Below are 18,975 nucleotides of genomic sequence, written 5' to 3' on the forward strand. Positions count from 1 at the left end.
TATACTTGCTGACTATTCTGCTGGGCCTAACAAAGATTCACCAGGAAGTTGAGCGGAGCTACGAGATCCTAATACTGTGATTCTTACTCCAGAAACTTGGGAGTGAATTGATATATGCTGAAGTGTCGAATTCTGTACATCTGCCTTTATTAAGATAACCGAAGATGTTTACCGAAGGTGTTTACCGAGAGATGAATTAAGCGACTTAGAGAAATAAAATCATAAGAGAAAACAGGTTCAAGTTAATTGGGAAGCTAAGCGCTTTAATTAAGGTACGGTATTTAATAATGATATTTGTAAAAAAGTCTAAGGTATCCCGTACTAGGCTTATAACATTTCAAAGTCAGCTTACTCCAAGTTATAGATTCTGTAAAAACAGTTCTCAGTTTAAGATAGATATAGATTGTATAGAATTTAACTCCTAGATATGCCTAAAAAAGGTTCTCTATATATTCTATTAATTGAAAAAGAAAGAGGAGCTGATAAAAAAATAAGGGTGAGTATTTCAAGAGCAAAGTCTATTCGATCTTCAAATGCGTACTACATCTGTACTACTTCTGAAAAGGGTAAACTTTGATAACACGAATGGGTATATTGATTTGCGCACGCTATCTACAACTGTCTAAAATTTTCTTTTGAAGGGAACCAAGCTTACGATATCCGTCTCTGAAACAACATCCATCACCACCAATGCATTGATACAGACTGGCAAATGATCTAGAACCAGAAGTTCCAGTATTGCTTCCATTTCGGCCATTGCGCCTGTTCGGCTCTCTCAGCTGCCAACTCGGCTTTGAAGGCATCAAGATCAAGTTCCCGGCGACCTTCATCCACATTGATGTCGGCGATCCTGACACCAAAAGACCACTGTCTGTAGAAGAGCTTGTATCCGACGAAGAACAGGAGGACAATCGGAGCGGCGAGATACGACTGGAAGAAGACCTCGGCGTCGGGCTTTCCCCCAATGGGCCACATGGCAACGTAGAACTGGGCGATGAGGCAGAGGACATTGAGAATCAGCCCGATCCACGAGCCGGTGGTGCCAAACATGGCCGCGAAGGGCAGGTCGTCGGTAGTGCGGCCAGCGCGCTTCCAAGCCTGGCGGAAGCGGATGTGGGCGAGGCAGATGGATCCCCAGGTGAAGAAGTTGGAGAGGCCGGAGATGGAGAGCAGCCAGTTGAAGATGGTTCCGCCCGACGAGGCCTCGTTGATATACGCGAGGCATCCAAAGAGGAGGGCAACGATCATGACCACCCAGGGGCGTCCCTTCCTGTCGACCTTGGCCCCAATCGCGGGACCCATACCCGCAGCACAGAGGGCCTGGATAGTGCGGGTGGAGGCGAACGTGCAGGAGTTGGCGACGGAGAGCACGGAGATGGTAATCACGGCGTTGAAGATGGAAGGGAGCACCTTGATACCGGCGAGTTTGAAGGACAAGACGAACGGCGAGTAGCGGGTGTTTCCTCCAGAGGCAGACGAGAGGTCCCCATTGTCCGATGGGACGATGAGCCCGAGGATGAAGAGCGAGATAACGTAGAACAGGGCGATTCTCCAGAAGACCTGCTTCGTCGCCTTGGGAATCGACTTTCGCGGGTTTGCCGCCTCGGCTGCAGCCAGACCAACAAACTCGGTGCCACCGAATGCGAAAGACGCAGTGACAAACACGGAGCAGAAACCTTTGAAGCCGTTCTTGAAGGCACCAGGTGAGTGCCAATAGCGAGCACCGATATAGCCACGCGTATCCGTCGGAACGCCACCGCAATCTATGATCACACCCAGGATGATGAAGCCAATGATCGCCGCGATCTTGACGCAACCGAGGACAAATTCAACCTCGCCATATCCCTTGACACCAAAAATGTTGATCGCGCAGACCAAGACCAGGAAGATGGTGATCCAGACCCCGATGTCGATAGATGGGTTGCCAGATCCGTCTGCATCCGTCCAGAAAGCGATGGTGACACCAGCAACGGTCAATTCAAACGGCAGGACAATGAGCCAATTCATGCCGTAGTTCCATCCCATGGCAAATCCCCAAGCAGGATCAATGAAACGAATCGAGTAGTTGTAGAAGGATCCAGCGACCGGGTAGAGGGCTGGGGAAAGCATTAGTCTCTTTAAACTCCAGAGTCTCGGATCGAGAGCTGAGGGTCGGGGGAGGAGGAGGAGGGGAAGCCTACCAGCAAGCTCTCCAAGCGCGTTCACAGTAAACAGCAACATCATCCCGATGATGATGAAGTCGATGACCAGGATGCCAGGACCGCCCGAATTCAAAGCTTTCCCCGAGCCGACAAAAAGACCAGCGCCGATACTACCGCCAATCGCAATCATCTGCATATGTCGACCCTTCAAGTTGCGCTTCAATACTTGCTGCTCGCCCACCTCGATGTCGTCCTGGACTGGGGATTGCGTGCGTGGAGATCCGGACTGGACGTCCACCGACTTCTCGTTGTAACCCATAGTGGGATGATTATGCGTGTAGGAACACACAAGATTAAGAGGATAGATAAGTATATATACACCCGAGGAGAGTTGGTAGGTGACTCTGCACCCTAGAGGAGAGGAAAGAGGGAGTTTGATGGAAAGATCCAGAACGGACTGGGCTTCAAATCTGAAGACCGACGGGATATCAAGCTGGTTAAGTACTCTCAGAGTCTCTCTATCCCTCTCTCTCTCTCTCTCTCTCTCTCCCAAAATCAACATCTAGTCTGCTAGCACCGCTGTACCTCCCCAATCCGTCTATTCACCGGTGCCAAGTGGAGTCTAGACCAGGCCCTGCATGATAGTTCAGATACGCCGGCGCCGTCCGACTGGTTCTCGCCATCTTTCTGTCGTTCGGGCATGGCCTTTTTTGAAGATTCTCTCGCTAGACCCTACTGGTACCCAAGAAACATAAGCTCGGGCAAGACACACAAGCATGTCTTGGGGGTCTCTGGCGTGCAGGACACCCTCAATTTGTATCCACGATGATCCACTGATAAGGATAGCGCCCACCCCATTCGATACGTCGAGGCCAATTCAATCACATCTCAAGAAGTGAGTCCCCCAAGGCTTTACGGAGGGTAGGCAAATTTACATATTTATAAACAGGCGTTTTTAGCGAGCCACTCATCGAGTGTAACCGACAAAACAATAACAAAGGAATCGCAAATGGCATCGATGCGTATGCGTGACATCAACGAAATCATTTATTTACCAGACTTTCTCCACCTTCTGTCTCACCAGCTTCGAATGGATGTCTGCTCTGTAAAAAAAAAAAACTTACGATCAACAATTATTACTTTTACTCCGCACAGGGGAGAAAAATGAACCGACAGCTGAAACATCATACATGCTTCTGGAATGGAGACTAATCATTTGAGAGATTGATGGCGCGGATTGTAGTCGGGCCGGATCTATCAATGCCCAATCATTTTGCATTTTCAAGATATTGCTTCTTACTGTGGGGGGTCATGGGGAGCCTGGCAAGCTAGCATATTGTCGATGATGCTGCACAGGTGAGGCAAAGAAGGGAAGGGAGGCGAAGATAGGCCGTAGTCCCGCCAATTATCTGTCTAGAAGTACCAAATCTTCACTGTCATGGCTGTGCCGAGAATATACTTGTAACGACTCGGGATGAGGCGCAACTTGGCAGCGCTCAATTCGCATCCGCCTCCGCATCCGCATCCAAAAATGAGTGCCGCGACTCAGCGATGCCATGACTCGTACCAGTCGTAGTAGTACGTACAGTACGTAGTATTGATTTACGTCGGGCGGGTATACAAAACGTAATGCTTGGATCCTAGGGCCTCCCATAGGAGCGACGTGCTAAGTTGAGATTATACACCAAGTAATATCCAATCGAAAGTAAAAAAACCACGTTGGGGAAAAGCTTTCCTTTCATCAGCCCCGGGTTTCTGATCCCGCGGTATCGCAGACTCCTTATAAGCCCCTTCAAAGCATTTCAAAGAATTTGCATCGAGATGTCTCTCGGTGACTGTCGAATACGTGTGGCCTTGCGAGCGGCCTCGATCCGTATTAGAATAAATATCGTTCTCGTTGTCGTGGAGCTACTTCGTATAAAGGCTCGCGTTCTAGCCCTTACATAGAGCCGGTGTGTTTGCAGAGCGCTCTTTTGAAGGCGCTATACCGTGTTTTCGATCGGTCGAAGACTTAAAGGATGTAAGGAGGCCCACCTAAGCGAGCCGACGATTAAGCCTTTCCTATCCTATCTTGTCAGGCGGAATAAGGTTTATAGGACTGGTTACTGCAATGTGTATTGCAGGTCTGCTTTTGCGCAACATGTCTCTTACACCCGTTCCTTTTTTATCGCAAATCCTCTTGGTCTTTTCAGTTAGTACGCCCGTCAAGTATAAATCGTAGTCGGCGTGGTAATCGAGATGGAAAAAGGGAGGCTCGGATTTGCCGGTAAGGAAAAATCTCTTCGAAAAGACGCCGCATATCGATGGTCCGATTTCGGCTGTTCAGACTCTCTGCCGCAGGAGAGAGCTGACGGGTCGTTGAAGGTACCTCGTACAAGTAAAGAATCGTAGCCTCTTTAAGAATGAGTGTCGCGACTCGGGGATACCATGACTCGTAATATCTCTTGCCATATATATATAAACGGGCAAAATCATGTGCGTAAATTTAATAAAAATTGACTCTATTTCCAAGAGGCATTTTCGACATTGGGAACAGATATGCTAGCCGCACGAATAGAAATTCTGTGGCTAATATTAGTTAAATGAATATGATATTAAATAGAATTAGCTAAATAAATAAATCAAAAGAAAGGGATATGTATTTCTTCTTGCACTTACTTTTGTTTCAGTTCACTCTCTTCTTCCTTTGTTTAAGCTTATTCTGTGTCTTCAGCTCGCACTATCTGAAGACTTATAAGCATTTGAAACACGATTCTATTACTATGGGAATTTCTTTGCCCGATCTTTGCTAGCCTCAAGCTTTCTACTCACTGGAGCTCAAGCTGCCGGAGAAGGAAGAAAAAGTATCGCTTATCGAACAGTTTCGAAAGGAAGCTCCATATGATCTATAATTATTGAGCCCCGCAATTATAATATAAGCTTATATTAATTACGCGAGTTAAAGGCAGAAGCCGATGCTATTGATAAACACAATAGGCCTTCCAGAGATGAAAAAAAATATGATGAAGAAGTCGACGGGGTAAGGCAGATAGAGACTGGCTTTTACACGAGTGAGTTTGATTTATCTGCATCTACAGATGCTCACTCACTACGCGAAGCTAATGATCTGAATAGGAAACAGACCTGCGGGCGGGGACGGTGATGCTGGCGATTGGTATTGTGCCATCGAAGCGGACAGAGAAAAATTTGATACTGTCGGCAAGATATGGATTCCAGAATATTGGGAGAAGCCTGTCTGGGGTGAGATTAGTCAGGAAAAGCACTCGTGGAGTGGAAACGAAGAAGTCGTCTTCGACATATCAAGTCAATGATGCCAAACTCTGACCCCGAGGAGGTCTTGCAAGCGCTTTTCATATGTCTTATATTGAGAGACGACGGAGCTGCAGATGGTCATTCCAAGCATAATGCTAGGCAGCGATAAGTTGGGCTTATGGGCTATCTGCTATCCAACAAGAGAGGAGCTGAAACGATACTCGAGCGAAATCGTTGATTGGAAATGTTGGGTTATTACTGGATCACCTGAAGATCCACCTGAAATCTGGGTGATCAAAAACCAGAACCTTTATATGATGGAAGGCCTCGACTAATGGGGGATAAGGGGGAGGGCGGCCCAGGCGATTAAGTCTACACCTATAATCCGCCTCGGTTAAATTGGCGGAGACCGTACTAGCTTTGTAACATAATCAGAAGGGGGTGGCTCGTCAAAATAACAGTACAGCAATTTCCATTTGGCTTTCACTACCAAACCTCCACTTCATTTGTTGGTCCTTTTGCTCGTTTTCCTTTCATACATCTCATGAGCTCCGCTGATAATGGACATGCACCACCGAACGGCTACATGGTTTTCCAAAGCCTTTCTCTTTCTATCCGGGCCCAAGGGCGATAGGCCTTCCTAGGTCGGACATCCCGGCAGGTATTCTTACAACGTACTTATCAACATCGTTACGCCGCGGGTGAATGCCGGCCCGTATCTTAAGTCTTTCTACTATTGTATGAGTGACTTGCCTCCTTCCTCTGGTCCTCATGGATCTGAATTGTTGGCTGTTATTGAAGGTAATGACTATCTTTGGACTGATAAACGAGGCCGGTCAATCCGGGCTCATCTGATATTTTCTTGTCTGTACTGATTTCCTAGTCGCTTGGGGATTCGCCGGAGGCATGCAAGTCCTCGCGCGCCCGCAGGACTCAAGACTCAGGACCCGGGAATGGATGCATCATGCATGGGCTGGCTGCATGGACGGGCGAGCTTACCCGAGCGAAAAAAAACATGATGCGAGTCAACTAATGGTTAGTAGCAATTGCAGGAAGATTTGCAGCTGAAGTTCGCGCAGCAGCTCGCTCGTATTTGGAGCCAAGTGGTACGTAGGTGTTGCAAATGCGTTGAGATCAGAGTAGCAGTACTTATTCTACGCCTCTCCTGCAGCAAGTGGGTGGTAGGCTGAATAAGCGTCTCACGAAGCAACAGAATTCCATCTATGTAATCTATGTAATAATAGCAAAAGCAAAGATGCGACACGAGATCCGACGGCGTCAGTTTGTGCTCAGAACTTTCCTCTTGTCATCGACCTCCTCCCACAGCAATTTATACCTGGGCGCGCACAGCTGCTCGTGCCACATCACTCGGCGCAGTTCCCCCTTCCATGTCTCCCAGCTATCGATCCCTAGTTCTTCTGTCAACTGCACGAGATGTCCAGTGACCCAGCCGCGTTCAGGCATACTGGAAGCGGCGACAGCTCCAGCAGCAAAGAGCCACAGGGAAAGGACATTGGGCTTGAAGGATGGATGAGAAATGAGAATGCGAAGAGATGCTAGGAGTTGGTGCAAGAGCAGAGTAATGCTCAAGGTTCCGTCGGGTGGGAGCCCGCGCCAGGGAGTAAATACATGCAGCAGCAGTGCTAGGCGAGTGCATTCGGAGAGTTGCTGGGAGAAATCGACGCCATCCACATCTGCGACCGCCGTGTTGGAAGGTGCTTTTGCTTGAAGGTCTGCACGGCACAGGCTCAGCAAGTGCGAGAGCAGGGTACACATTCTTGTCAAGATGGCCAGCGAGGATGAGGCGGATGGGTATGCTTCTTGGGTCGGCACGAGGTGCGACAGATTTTGGATTGAAGTCAGCACCGATGCAATGTTGGGGTCGAGACCTAGGCCGGGGAGATCAATATCCAGAACGGCAGTGGGTGAGGGCTCCAGATCTGAGCAGTGTGACCGTACTTCTCGCAGCTCCGGCGGACATATGTGGAAGCCGTGGTCGTATGGGGCGAGTGGAGGCAAGACGCGATCGAACGCTGGGTATGGGACCTCATACATGGCTACGACGAAGATCCAGAAAGCCGAGTTCGCCACCATGGGGTTGGATTCTCGGATCGCGTTAATCCCACCCCTGAGGTCAATCATCCTCTTCAGACCGCCTATGTGCATCTTCAGCATCTTCAAATTGCCCCTTTCATGCTCAGAGGCTGCAAGTGCAGCCACGGCGCTGATAGTCTCGTCACTGACGCCTTTGCTGCCAGAGGCATCGCTCTCCACTCGTTCCCTGAGCAGCCGGATGCATTCGGCTTGCAAGTGTTGCGAGTTCACACCTAGCCACTGTTCCGCTTTTTGCTTGCAGCGCATCACGCTCAGGTTCAGCGTTGCGTGGAACAGCACAGGGTCCTTGAGAACAAGAGGAACATAGTAAGTAGCAGTGGGGTTGGTGGAAGATGCAGGTTGCCAAGGGAAGCCCTTGTAGCAGGACGTTTGGAGGTCTGTTACTTGAATTAGTCTCATGATTTCTTCGGTGCAAATGCTCCCAGGTTCTTGTGTCAAGGTAAGTGATAGCTCTCCTTGTATTCTTTGAGAGCCGGGAATGGGTTACGCACAGCATCTCAACAAGACGTCGACTCCCTTCACTTTGCTGGCCGGATACGTAAAGAAGGGATCGAACAGCTCGGCTCTTAGCGAGCCAGGTAATCCAAATGCAGACATCCAGTCCAGCTTCTCCCAGTCGCTAGGGCGGACTGCTCGTGAGTTCTGCACCCAAGGGCTCTCAGGAGACCCATGTGACGACAACGATGAAGGTAATGTTGACGCTGAGGCTGAGGCTGAGGCTGAGGCTGAGGATTTGGATGATGATGATGATGATGATGATGAAAAAGAATATTTCGAAGAAGCAGAAACAGAAGCAGTAATGCTGCCGCCTTGCGTCTCCAGCAACGGGACAGGGACTATACTTCGGTCCCTGCTTGCTGAGACAGGGAGGCGAGGCCGTCCTTGGTTGGGCGCTTGAGTAACCGGCTGCATACTAGTCAAAGACGACGTTGGTGATGTGGCAGCTTTGGATCCGGAGTTCGAGGTCGACGAGGTCGAAGTCGATGTTGAGGCTGATGTGTAGTCGCAGCTGGACATCGAGGGGAAGCGGCGGTTGCAAGGCCCACAGATCGGCTTCGTCTCATCACACTGTTTACATATACCTACGGCGTCAGTGGTTTACTTAAGCTTTAGCTGCTTGCGAAGTCAAAGTCGTGCATAGCTGGTTGCTGGCTGACCTTCAGTTTCCGCTCTTTGCACACTTTACACCCATTGCGGGATTTCGTGTGTGCTTTGCGAGAGTGCTGCTCCGAGGTCGGGAGCTTGATCACGCTGAACATGTTTACAGCTTCCTGCTCATGTTCGTCGATTTCGTTTCTTGCCTTGCCCAGATATTGTGCTCCAAGCCGAATGATGAAACTTATATGGATGGATGAATGAGTACGGAAGAACCTTCTTACTGTCGTTTAATCCTGATTCTGATTTTGACGACTTTCGGGGATAGGCGGTGATTTCTGGGCTTGCTTGGCGAAATAGACTTTTGAGCTTGAGGTACAGTAAGAACAGTAATAATCGTCGGCTCCGACGATTACTTCCCGAGTAAATTTACGACTCACGAGCCTTGGAAGAAGGCGGGAAAGCCGAAAAATTTGTCAATTAGCTACGGTAGTGGGAGAATCCTGATGTAAGTATTAAAAGCAAGCAACGCTCTTTGTTGTTGTTGTCGTTTATGTCGTTATTGTCGTTGTCGTTGTCTCTCTTGTGACCAGCTTGGATATGGCTGTCAAATTCACAGCGCTAGCTTTATCAAAGTAAAGCTTAGGCCAAAATAGGCCGAGGATGGGGATACTGGAGCCTCATGCCGGAAGCTGGTTGAACGGCAATCCTTCCAGATGAATGATAGAGTTTTCATACTTAAGATCCTCTAGTGATGAGATAGACAGAGATATATAGATATATCTACCTATAGGGGAATCTGACGAACTGATGGCATAGTGGTCGAGAGCTCCTCTTGGATCTGGCTCGGACGGCTCGGCTCCCTTCTCTATTTAGGCCGGATCCGACCCTGTCAGGTTAGGAGGCTTTTTTGCGCAACACTATCACCAAAGGGGCAAGACTGCTACAGGGGAAGTGTGCACAGCTTTCGACTCGGCTCTCCGAATACTCAAGGAGCTCCATCTCACCAACTTCTCATACTAATCGGTCGGTCCGTGATCAGATCTTCCCACGCAGTTCCAAAGGATCCTTCACCACAGCCATGTCGACGATGAAGGCAGTCGTGATCCATGAGGCAGGTGGCCCTGAAGTCCTCAAGATCGAGCAGATCTCCATCCCAGTACCAAAGGCTGGCCAAGTGCGCATCCAGGTGAAAGCATTCGGCATCAATCGCTCTGAATTTTTTACCCGCCAGGGGCATTCTCCAAGTGTGACATTCCCGCGAGTTCTGGGAATCGAGGCCACCGGAATTGTGGATTCGTGTCCCGGGAACGAGTTCGAGAAAGGAGAGGTCGTAGCGACTGCCATGGGAGGGATGGGAAGAGCTTTTGACGGCGGGTATGCAGAGTACACTTGCGTGTCAGCCGGAAATGTCCAAGCTATCAAGACGGAGCTACCGTGGGAGACGCTTGGGGCCATGCCGGAAATGCTCCAGACCGCCTGGGGCTCGCTATTCAAGGGTTTGAGGCTGAGAAAAGGAGAGAGGCTTCTGGTCCGGGGGGGGACGTCGAGTGTTGGTCTCGCAGCGACGTCAATTGCAAAGAACCACGGTGCTTATGTCGCTTCCACCACTCGGAAAGCAGGTAGCGAGGCTATGCTCAAATCCGGGGGAGCAGATGAAGTGGTAATTGACGACGGGCTCATTGCGGACAAGATCCAGGAGAAGTTCGACAAAATATTGGATCTGATCGGTACAACCAGTATCAAAGACAGCCTGCATTGCGTAAAAGATGGAGGTACGGTATGCATGTCAGGTATTCTAGGAGGAGAGTGGAATATTGAGAGTTTCACTCCTATGGAGTATATTCCCACTGGTGTGAACTTGACGGCATATACTGGGGGCCCGAATGAGTTCATGGAGACGCCCTTAGAGGACCTTGCAAAGCAGGTAAAGGCTGGAACTCTCAAGTTACAGGTTGGGAGGGTGTTCAGGATCGATGAGATTGTGGAGGCGCATGGATTGATGGATGCAAATGGTGCAGGTGGGAAGATTGTTGTGTTGACTTAAGGCGCCTCTGCCTCTATCTGAACTCCAGTACTGCAAACGTGCTAATATCCAATTTTTTGTAATTAAACACAAATCATCAAAGGTTGCAATGCATAAAGCAGGCCTCGACTTGCCATGCATGGAGAGGGGATAGAGGAGAGGAGAGGAGAGGGTGCTGCAACTGCTTTGGCTGTAACCTTCTTATTTGGGGCCGGTAGTAGAAGAAGTCTATATGGACGAGACTTTCATGGCCGAGAGACTGCGAGCTTCCTGGTAGTATCTATTATACAGAGGATAAAGGTGCGCGAAGGCTGATTTTCAGAGGAGTAACAGAGCTATGATAAGTATTTAATATGTTTTAGGCAGGGTGGGTAGAGGAGCGCAAAACAGCACGCCAAGGATCAAGACAAAAAAGGCCATCAGCAGGCAACTTTCAATGTCATCTCAAACCATCATAGTTCTTGGAAATCCCCATAGTCCTTTGTATCATGCTTGGAACAAGATGCATCCAAGAGAAGCTCGTTGCGCTAAGAAGAACCATTCAATTGAACAAAAAAGCCGTTAGTGGGAATCCAGCGGCAAAGAGATCAAATGGGAACAGAGAGGTGACGAGGTATGGGTGATGGGTGAAGCGACCACGTAAACCATTGGATAATTCCTGCTTCATGAGGACAATTTCAAAATGCTACCAAGAACATCCGAGGGTCTCGGACTTAGTCTATGTGTGGGATCCAGAAAATGACTAGGCTGGAGTGAATTAGGCATGCCTGGGCTTAGTGTCTTAACATATTTTCAAGATGGTTAGTAGTATGGGATAGCCCACAAGACGAGCATTTCTTTTGGGTCCGGCGGTGGCAGCTAAACAAGCGTAGTATAAACCCCAAGCAAACCGGCGTCGTCACGATTTACAACATCGATACTAATCCCTTTCTCCAAGATCCTGCACAAAGCGCTGTCAATTTGATCAGTCACGGCGCTAACTCACCTACTGGCTTATAATAAACGATTTCCCAGCATCTCTCTTCGAAAATCAAAACCATATATCAGTATCACTGGCGACTCTCGTCAATATGGGGCCCACGACTATTTACAAACGCCATTTTTATTCCAACAAGAATGTCGAGTTTTCTTCATCCGCAGAGCTCGAGAGGAAATACTCGATACCGTTCAGCTTATCGCCTTCCTCACAAAAATCCGGGATCAGCTCTAGGTCGTCTTCTTCCGCTTCCCAATCACAGCTCCTAATCCGTCCCTCAGATACGCCTCAATGCACGTGGTCGTCTCAGCAGTGTAAGGCGTGGCTCTACGAAATATGCGTAAGTTTAGGGAAAATAAAAATAGAGGATGCAGAAATTGTGACGGAGAAGTTCCCAGGGACTGGCTCTATCCTATATGATATGGATAGGGGGGACTGGATCATGTTGCTCGGCCGTTACAATGGGTTGGGCGTCTACAGCATATTGCTCAAAGTCCATGGACACAATGGGGCGGCACTGGAAAGAGAGAGGGTTCGTGTAGCTGAGGGAAGCACGAAGAGCAAGTGGAGAAAGACAAAAGTCAAGCCGCCAAGGATGTGAAGTTGTTGTCTTCCCAAAGTCAGATCGACAAGGTGGACTCTGAGACTAACGCAGCTTCTCAGCCGGTGGAATCTATACTAGAGCACTTTCCTACGCCGCCCGCAGTTCCAAACTTCTGCATAACAAAATATTGGAAGGCAGATGAGTACTGGGGGAGAGATGACTCTCCATCTCCAGGCCTACCATCACTATAAGCGAATGCTTTCAGCGATACATCCCAGCGGAACAAACAATTCACAGTAAGAAAGTTTCTATACAGCATACAAAGCAGGATCATCAATCTTCTTGGACAAGACAAATAACATACCGCAATGCCTTGGCTTTGGAACCATTCCTTTGGCAGAGAAGTCATGCTGCTACCCACGATTCTTATTCTCTCCATTCATAAACTTACTTACGCGATTAGGCTCTTTGTGGTCTTATGTTTCTCAAAATACTCATCCCTGGAAAGTCACTTCAGGCACGACTCTAGGGAGAAGCAGCGACGACGACGAAATACCAATCTAATCGCAGCTTTCGATTCTTTGCGGCTGCAGCATATTCGGATATCTAGCAGTACTCTGCCTATAAAACGGATCGGTACGTCGTGATATCTTTGGCAATGTCGGAGGTCTTTTAAAGTTCTAGCCCGCAGCATTATAGTACGTAGTACGTAGTAGCTGACTTGCGCCGGGACGCTATGACCCCTCCTCCTTTTCCCTCGCCGAGCGAACTTAGAGAGGATGGAGATGTACACCACGAGACAGATCAAGGCGCTGCTATCGAAGAAGGTTGCAGAGAAGCCAGCTGCAATCAAAGCCAACATGTTCAGCATCTCCTCGTGGTCGAGGACGTAGAAGAGGACTGAGTTACGATCAGAAGCGGCAATTCAAGCACAACTCTGGTACCGAGCTTGGACGTTGAGCCTCTGGACTGTTCAGATGGAGGAGGGCAATTCGACAAAGGTAGGAAGGCTTTGGGAGCGGTTGTCTTGTTAGTATCATTGTTGGGCGTGGCTGGTGTGGTTTGGCTCCTGTGGAGGGAACGGAGAATCGACTAAGCAAGAGAATATAGTCGATTTGCAGAGGCTTATGAGCGGGGATAGAAAAGGTATCCATGTTAAGATGGACGGTATAGGAGGAGCCTTTGAAAGATATATAAAAAGATATAAGTTATATACAGCTTGTAAAGCACGTCTCCACACCCGAGCTGGAACTTTCGAAGACAAGAGTCTCGAGACAGCTCAGGCGCACGGCCACACGATGTTCCGTTCCACCGCGGCTAGTACTACTTCCCCTATTACAGCCACCAACATCCGCCCACAATTATCGAGCGTCGGCGCCACTCCTACTCAAGGCCAGGGCCTTCACCATGAAGGCCAAACCAACTCATCGCTACAGGATCTGTGGAACTCCATCGCGACTTGGATGTCTCACCTGCAAGTAAGTGACAACGAAGCTACACACTCGGATCGGAGAGGCGACGGGACCCTGCATGGTACTGTGAGGTGAGAACTTAACTAACCGTCGTGTATGTAGAATCCGGAGAGTCAAATGTGGAGAAGAGAAGCCGTTCTGTAAGAGATGTACCTCCACGGGCAGAAAATGCGACGGCTATGCCAGCCCGGCAGATGCCTCCTCTGTACACAAGCCTGTACCAGCAGCACCAGCAGCAGCAGCAGCATCAGCATCAGCATCGGCATCAGCATCAGCATCAGCATCTGCACCTGCACCTGCACCAAGCCGACCCCTCGCTCCGGTCGAAGATCCCGAGGAGCAACGTCTTCTCTATTTCTTTAGCACACACAGCGCCCCAAGCCTCTCCGGATATTTCTCAACCGACTTCTGGGAGCGGAGGGTTGTACAGAGCAGCCGTGAAGAGCCGTCAATCCGGCATGCCGTCATTGCAATTGCAGCAATGCATCAGGAGTTCAACGAGAGGCGGCGCAATTTTGGGATGCGCGACACGTCACTTCTCCAGACTTTTGCTTTCCGGCAATATACGAAAGCAATCAGCTGTCTGCATTATTTGATGACGACGAAGATGCCGCCCTTGGATTTGACTTTGACAAATTGCATTCTGTTCGCATCAATCGATTGTCTTCTCGGTAATCAGTAAGTGCCCCTATTCCAGCCGCATCCGTTCGATGGAAAATTGTAGAAGCTGATCATTTGGGAATCTTTCTCTCTTCGCTAGAATCTCTTCGTCAATTTCTGTGCTAATGAATTCTACAGCTCATCAGCGATAATACATCTGAAGGCCGGATTGAGGATACTCGCGGATATCAAAACACACAAGACGGAGAGGGGAATTATGGCAGACGAATGGGAACAGGAATTCACTCCCCCGCTTCTGGCTCTAGGGGTACAAACAGCTACTTTCATTAATCCGGCTCTGCAGAAAGAGAGGGCCTCTCTCTGGGTCGCTCTTAAGCGCGTTGGAAAGTTTCCACCTCCGACCGCGTTTTACTCGCTTGATACAGCGCGTCGCTCAATTGATTTAATTTCAGCAACTGTAATGGCTCACCGAACATCTACCGAGTTACAGCCGAGAATCCTCGAAGATAAACCCCCAGACCCCGCTGTGCAAGGTCGATTACATAACGAAGCGTTAGATGCATGGACAAGAGGCTTAAACAAGTTTATTGTGGATTTTGCCGCAGGCGAATCTCCTACCAGCAGAACGATGTGTGGCGCCTCGCTCCTGAAAGTCCACTCGCTGGTTGTCTCTATCGTGATCGGGAAACCAGAGGAAGCTGATGCTAAATTCGACCATTTAATCACCCTTTGCGATTTTCTCGAATCGGCGAGGACGACTTCCGGCGCAGACCTTACGTTTTCGACCGACCAAAGAGTCATTGCACCTCTATTTTTCACGGCGCTGAGGGCCCCAAATCCTTCTATCAAACGACGAGCAATTGAGCTTCTGGCGCGAGCGCCAGCACGTGAAGGTATGTGGGATGCTGAGGATGCCATTCGCGTGGCGGATGGTTCGCACAGCGATATACAGAACGTGGGAGGCTTTGTTCTGAATGCGATTCTACCGGATGTCATCCCACAAAGTGAGATCAAGATATGGAATGATATTGCATCGCGGTTAAAGAGCCGGATGACTTGGCCCTTTGGAGAGACAGACCCGGGTCAGAGTCCACAATCCGCGACTTCGCCTCGGAGCGAGTCATCATTTACGACAACAGCTACCGTGTAATCGCTATAGACTTATCAGCAGCGTTATGTGATACCGTGGTAGCACGGTGAATTGATTGTCTACCATGATAGTACTTTTGACGATAAATCACGGATGAACAACGAAGATGCCAATCCACGCTTTTCCGATGGATTTTATTGCATCTCGCTTCCCATTATTCTACGCCTGTGTCTGAATAGGAATATAAAGTCAGCTTTGTACGGTGACCACCTCTTTCGGATATGCCGAGCAGCAGTTGACATCCTTCCTCGGCAAAGATCTCATAAGCAACTCCCATCGACTATTTTGGCTCAAATTTAAATCTACTGCCACCACGCTTCAAATGCCAGCCTACCTTAGAGCTTGATGAAGATCACGCTATGCGAGGATGAAGGCCTGTTGACATAGCTTTTCAACGGTTTTTCAAGACTTTTGGCCGTTGGTAACCCGGCATTCGTTGGACTACGAGTGACACTGGCTCGGGTTGAGAGGAATGGGCACTGGGGAATCACTCCTCAACGCTCGAACATTGATCATGATTTGCACCTTGGCCTGGGGTGGTCAAGTCCAGGGTCATGTTCAGGTGCTCCTACACATACAAGTGCGGAGCAGTCGTGTCTTATAATTAAGAAAAAGGGATCTATCTGATATGATGTCACTTTTCTCTTTTCCAAACGTTCAGGGACTAATGGTCTCTGCCAATTGATACTGGCTGGCAATGGATTGAGAGTTATGATTCCAGGAACTGGTCAAGATATATGGTTTATGGTAACAATGATGTCCAGTGTCGAGATCTTGCTTACTCCGCCTCATGAGGGTAACGTATATAATTGCCACCCAGCATAATATATTTCTACTATCTAGGAATATTCTGGCCCCTCATTTTTTCGCAATAAAGGAGACAACTGGAATCTATCTATCTAGAGAGAATAATCTATCTGGCTTGAATATTTATGCATGGAAATTTACGAAGCTCACTTATTCGAAGCCATTTCGACCCTATCTAGAACTTCATCGGACTGAAACTCATTCCTTCCAACGTTATTCAATCTTCCGACCTCCTCATACCATAATATTGTTGTGTTGTGCAAAAGCAGACCTGCAATGCACATAGCAGTTCCCAGTATCAGAACCCTCCACCGCGCGCCTACGGTAATACCCAGCTCGAGTTTCACCCGCCACTCTGGGAAAGAATCCCGCTCATATTATCTCCTTCTCTCTCTCTCCAATTAATCAATCGACAGGTTTGACGCAACCCCCGCTCATCACCGCTGACCAGCGACCGACCCGAGGTTTCTCTCGCTTCAAACGGACGGCTGATAGCCAGCTAGCTAGCAGCTGGCTCTCCTCGGGGAGCTTTCATGCTTGATACTTACCTACCTATGTGGTAGCGCGGCGCGCGAGAGAGGTGACGGGCCCCGCTTTGCTCTTCGCGTTTCCTTCCTTGCGGGTGAGGTCGGACTGAGAGGGATGTGGGGGGGGGGGGGGGGGGGGGGGGTTTGGGTTTGGGTTGAGAGGTTCTTGGGTGTATGGTTCTCTCGATGCAATATCGTATCTCGTATCTCTCTTCTGGCGGCGGATTCCGCTTGAAAAATTGAAAAAATTACAGCTGATGTTTTTCGCAGAGAAGGAGGTTCAAGGCATTGCTTTTCATGTCAAGCCGAGCTTGTGGGATGGAAATATGTTGTTATTTGTCCCTTGGCTGGCACGCGAAGAGGGGGTTTTTTTTTTGATGTATGTAATAGTGGGCCTTGACATCGCAACTTTTGGGGCCCTTCTCTAAAGTGGGCGAAAAAATTATGTCCCGCTTCAACGCTAAAAACCGCGAGGAACGTAGACACTTATATTGCTTATAATATTGCTCACAACATTGCAATAATATATATATATATATATATATATATATTTAATAATTTTATTCATTCTTAATTAAGCTGCGAAAATTTTGTTTTATCGCGTGTCCTTTAAATTGAGTCAAGAGATGTTATAGATCGAATCGACGGCGAATCTTTTTGTTTTTTTATCTATCTTCTTCAAGCTCTTTCTTAGGCTCTTTCTATTTAATAAATATTATTTTTATTAAAGAAAACGAAGATAAGTATTTATTTTCTTGTAATCTTCGTCGTCGTTATTAATTTAAATGCAAGCTAATAGATTTTAGTTAATTCGAAAGCCTTTTTTTTTTTGGCAAATATTTAAAAGTCGATTGAGTACGAAGCGTCCGCGAACTTAGCAAGATCTTTTTCTCGAACTTTTTTTTAATAAAGCAAAGAAAAGCAAAGCAGCGCAACGAAAAAGTGAAATAATTAAGTAAATTAAAATAAATAAATAATAAAGAGTATCTAAAAAAATAAAAGCAAATACGTAAGTAAATAAATCAGTAAATACGTACGTATATATATAATATTCTAAATTTATAAGAGATTAAAGTCTTAAGAATTAAAGAAAAAAAGAAAAAAGAAAGCGAAAAAGCGAAGAATAAAATCTATAATAATCTTAGCTATCTAAATCTATTATATATATATATATATATATATATATATATTTAAAAAAAAAGAAAGAAAAAAAAAAGAAAAAGGAAGAAGGGAAAAAAAGGGAAAAAAAAAGGACGAAATTTAATTTTTTTTTTTTCATTTTGAATTAAGATTAAAACTAACGCGAAAAAGATTTTAATTTTTTTTTTTTTTTTTTTTTTTGAAAATATTATATTAGATTATCAACGTTTTTCGCCGTTTTTTACGCTAAAGCTTGAAGCGGGACATAATTTTTTCGCCCACTTTAAGGAAGGACCCCAAAAGTTGCGACGTCAAGGCCCACTATTATGTGTGTGGGTACATGTGTGTGTGTGTGTGTGTGTGTTCGAAGGGCTGGCTGGCTGGGAATCAACTGCGATGTTTTTTTTTTTTTTTTTTTTTTTTTTTCCATGGTTGGTGTGGTGATTGAAAGGAACGTTAAGCTAATCAGGGAAGGTAATCTCGTTCGCTCTCTTTTGACGAGATTATTTGCATCGGAGAAAGCTTTCTGAACGAGTTTTTTTTTTTTTTCGGTTTTTTTCGGAGGGGGAGGCTTGGTATATATATATCGAGGACACCTTGGGATATGTCGAGGATGCCAAGGCTAATGCATATATGCACAAGAAGGGCAGAGAGCCTTGCGGGGCCAGATTAGCGAGCGATCAGTAAGTAGGTACTATTCTATATGGCCGGGCTATCTCAAGTAGCAGGACTACATTACAGAGTAGCAGCATGATGTCAAACTTGTCAATCTCCATGATCGCAAACGAAGAATGAAAACACGTTAAGCGTATATATATCTCCTATTCTCGTCCACCAGGTACTTTCCATTTTTACTACTTGATAGCGCCTATTATAGTTCTATCAGCTTGAATCATACCTTCTCGCTCCCATTTAGATTGCGTTTTTCTTGTCGTACTCTGCCCTAAAGGCATACATTTATTTATGACTCGAGGTGATGGTGTTGTTGTCAGTTTGCCGGTAGCGAACTCTCGATTGAACGTTACAACCGTGTTCTTCTGTCTATAATAACATATTGTGCAAAAGCAGACCTGCAATGCACATTGCAGTCTCTAGTATTATAAGCCTAC

At 47.4% G+C, this 18,975-nt stretch overlaps 5 protein-coding genes across 5 annotated transcripts; 3 read left to right on the forward strand and 2 right to left on the reverse strand.

Annotated features, from left to right (window-relative positions):
• Positions 1-717: 717 nt before the first annotated feature.
• Positions 718-2,460, reverse strand: L3040_000495 (uncharacterized protein; the record flags this gene model as incomplete). The annotated part of the gene is made up of 2 exons (XM_007292376.1): positions 718-2,096; positions 2,181-2,460. The coding sequence occupies 2 exons, from the start codon at positions 2,458-2,460 to the stop codon at positions 718-720; spliced, it is 1,659 nt and encodes a 552-aa protein (XP_007292438.1).
• A 1,919-nt stretch (positions 2,461-4,379) lies between these two features.
• Positions 4,380-5,452, forward strand: L3040_000496 (uncharacterized protein; the record flags this gene model as incomplete). Its single annotated transcript, XM_066155175.1, has 4 exons — positions 4,380-4,407; positions 4,506-4,518; positions 5,118-5,191; positions 5,256-5,452. 4 exons carry the CDS (start codon positions 4,380-4,382, stop codon positions 5,450-5,452), a joined length of 312 nt encoding a protein of 103 aa, XP_066013221.1.
• A 1,219-nt stretch (positions 5,453-6,671) lies between these two features.
• L3040_000497 (uncharacterized protein) lies at positions 6,672-7,907 on the reverse strand (the record flags this gene model as incomplete). The annotated part of the gene is made up of 1 exon (XM_007292374.2): positions 6,672-7,907. The coding sequence occupies one exon, from the start codon at positions 7,905-7,907 to the stop codon at positions 6,672-6,674; it is 1,236 nt and encodes a 411-aa protein (XP_007292436.2).
• Positions 7,908-9,684: 1,777 nt separating this feature from the next.
• Positions 9,685-10,650, forward strand: L3040_000498 (uncharacterized protein; the record flags this gene model as incomplete). The annotated part of the gene is made up of 1 exon (XM_007292373.1): positions 9,685-10,650. One exon carries the CDS (start codon positions 9,685-9,687, stop codon positions 10,648-10,650), a length of 966 nt encoding a protein of 321 aa, XP_007292435.1.
• Positions 10,651-13,556: 2,906 nt separating this feature from the next.
• On the forward strand, positions 13,557-15,392 carry L3040_000499 (uncharacterized protein; the record flags this gene model as incomplete). Its single annotated transcript, XM_066155176.1, has 3 exons — positions 13,557-13,627; positions 13,724-14,299; positions 14,420-15,392. The coding sequence occupies 3 exons, from the start codon at positions 13,557-13,559 to the stop codon at positions 15,390-15,392; spliced, it is 1,620 nt and encodes a 539-aa protein (XP_066013222.1).
• Between the last annotated feature and the right edge of the window lie 3,583 nt (positions 15,393-18,975).

The sequence above is a fragment of the Drepanopeziza brunnea genome (assembly GCF_022702325.1).
Source record: "Drepanopeziza brunnea f. sp. 'multigermtubi' strain 214-2 chromosome Unknown ctg1, whole genome shotgun sequence".
NCBI lineage: Eukaryota > Fungi > Ascomycota > Leotiomycetes > Helotiales > Drepanopezizaceae > Drepanopeziza > Drepanopeziza brunnea.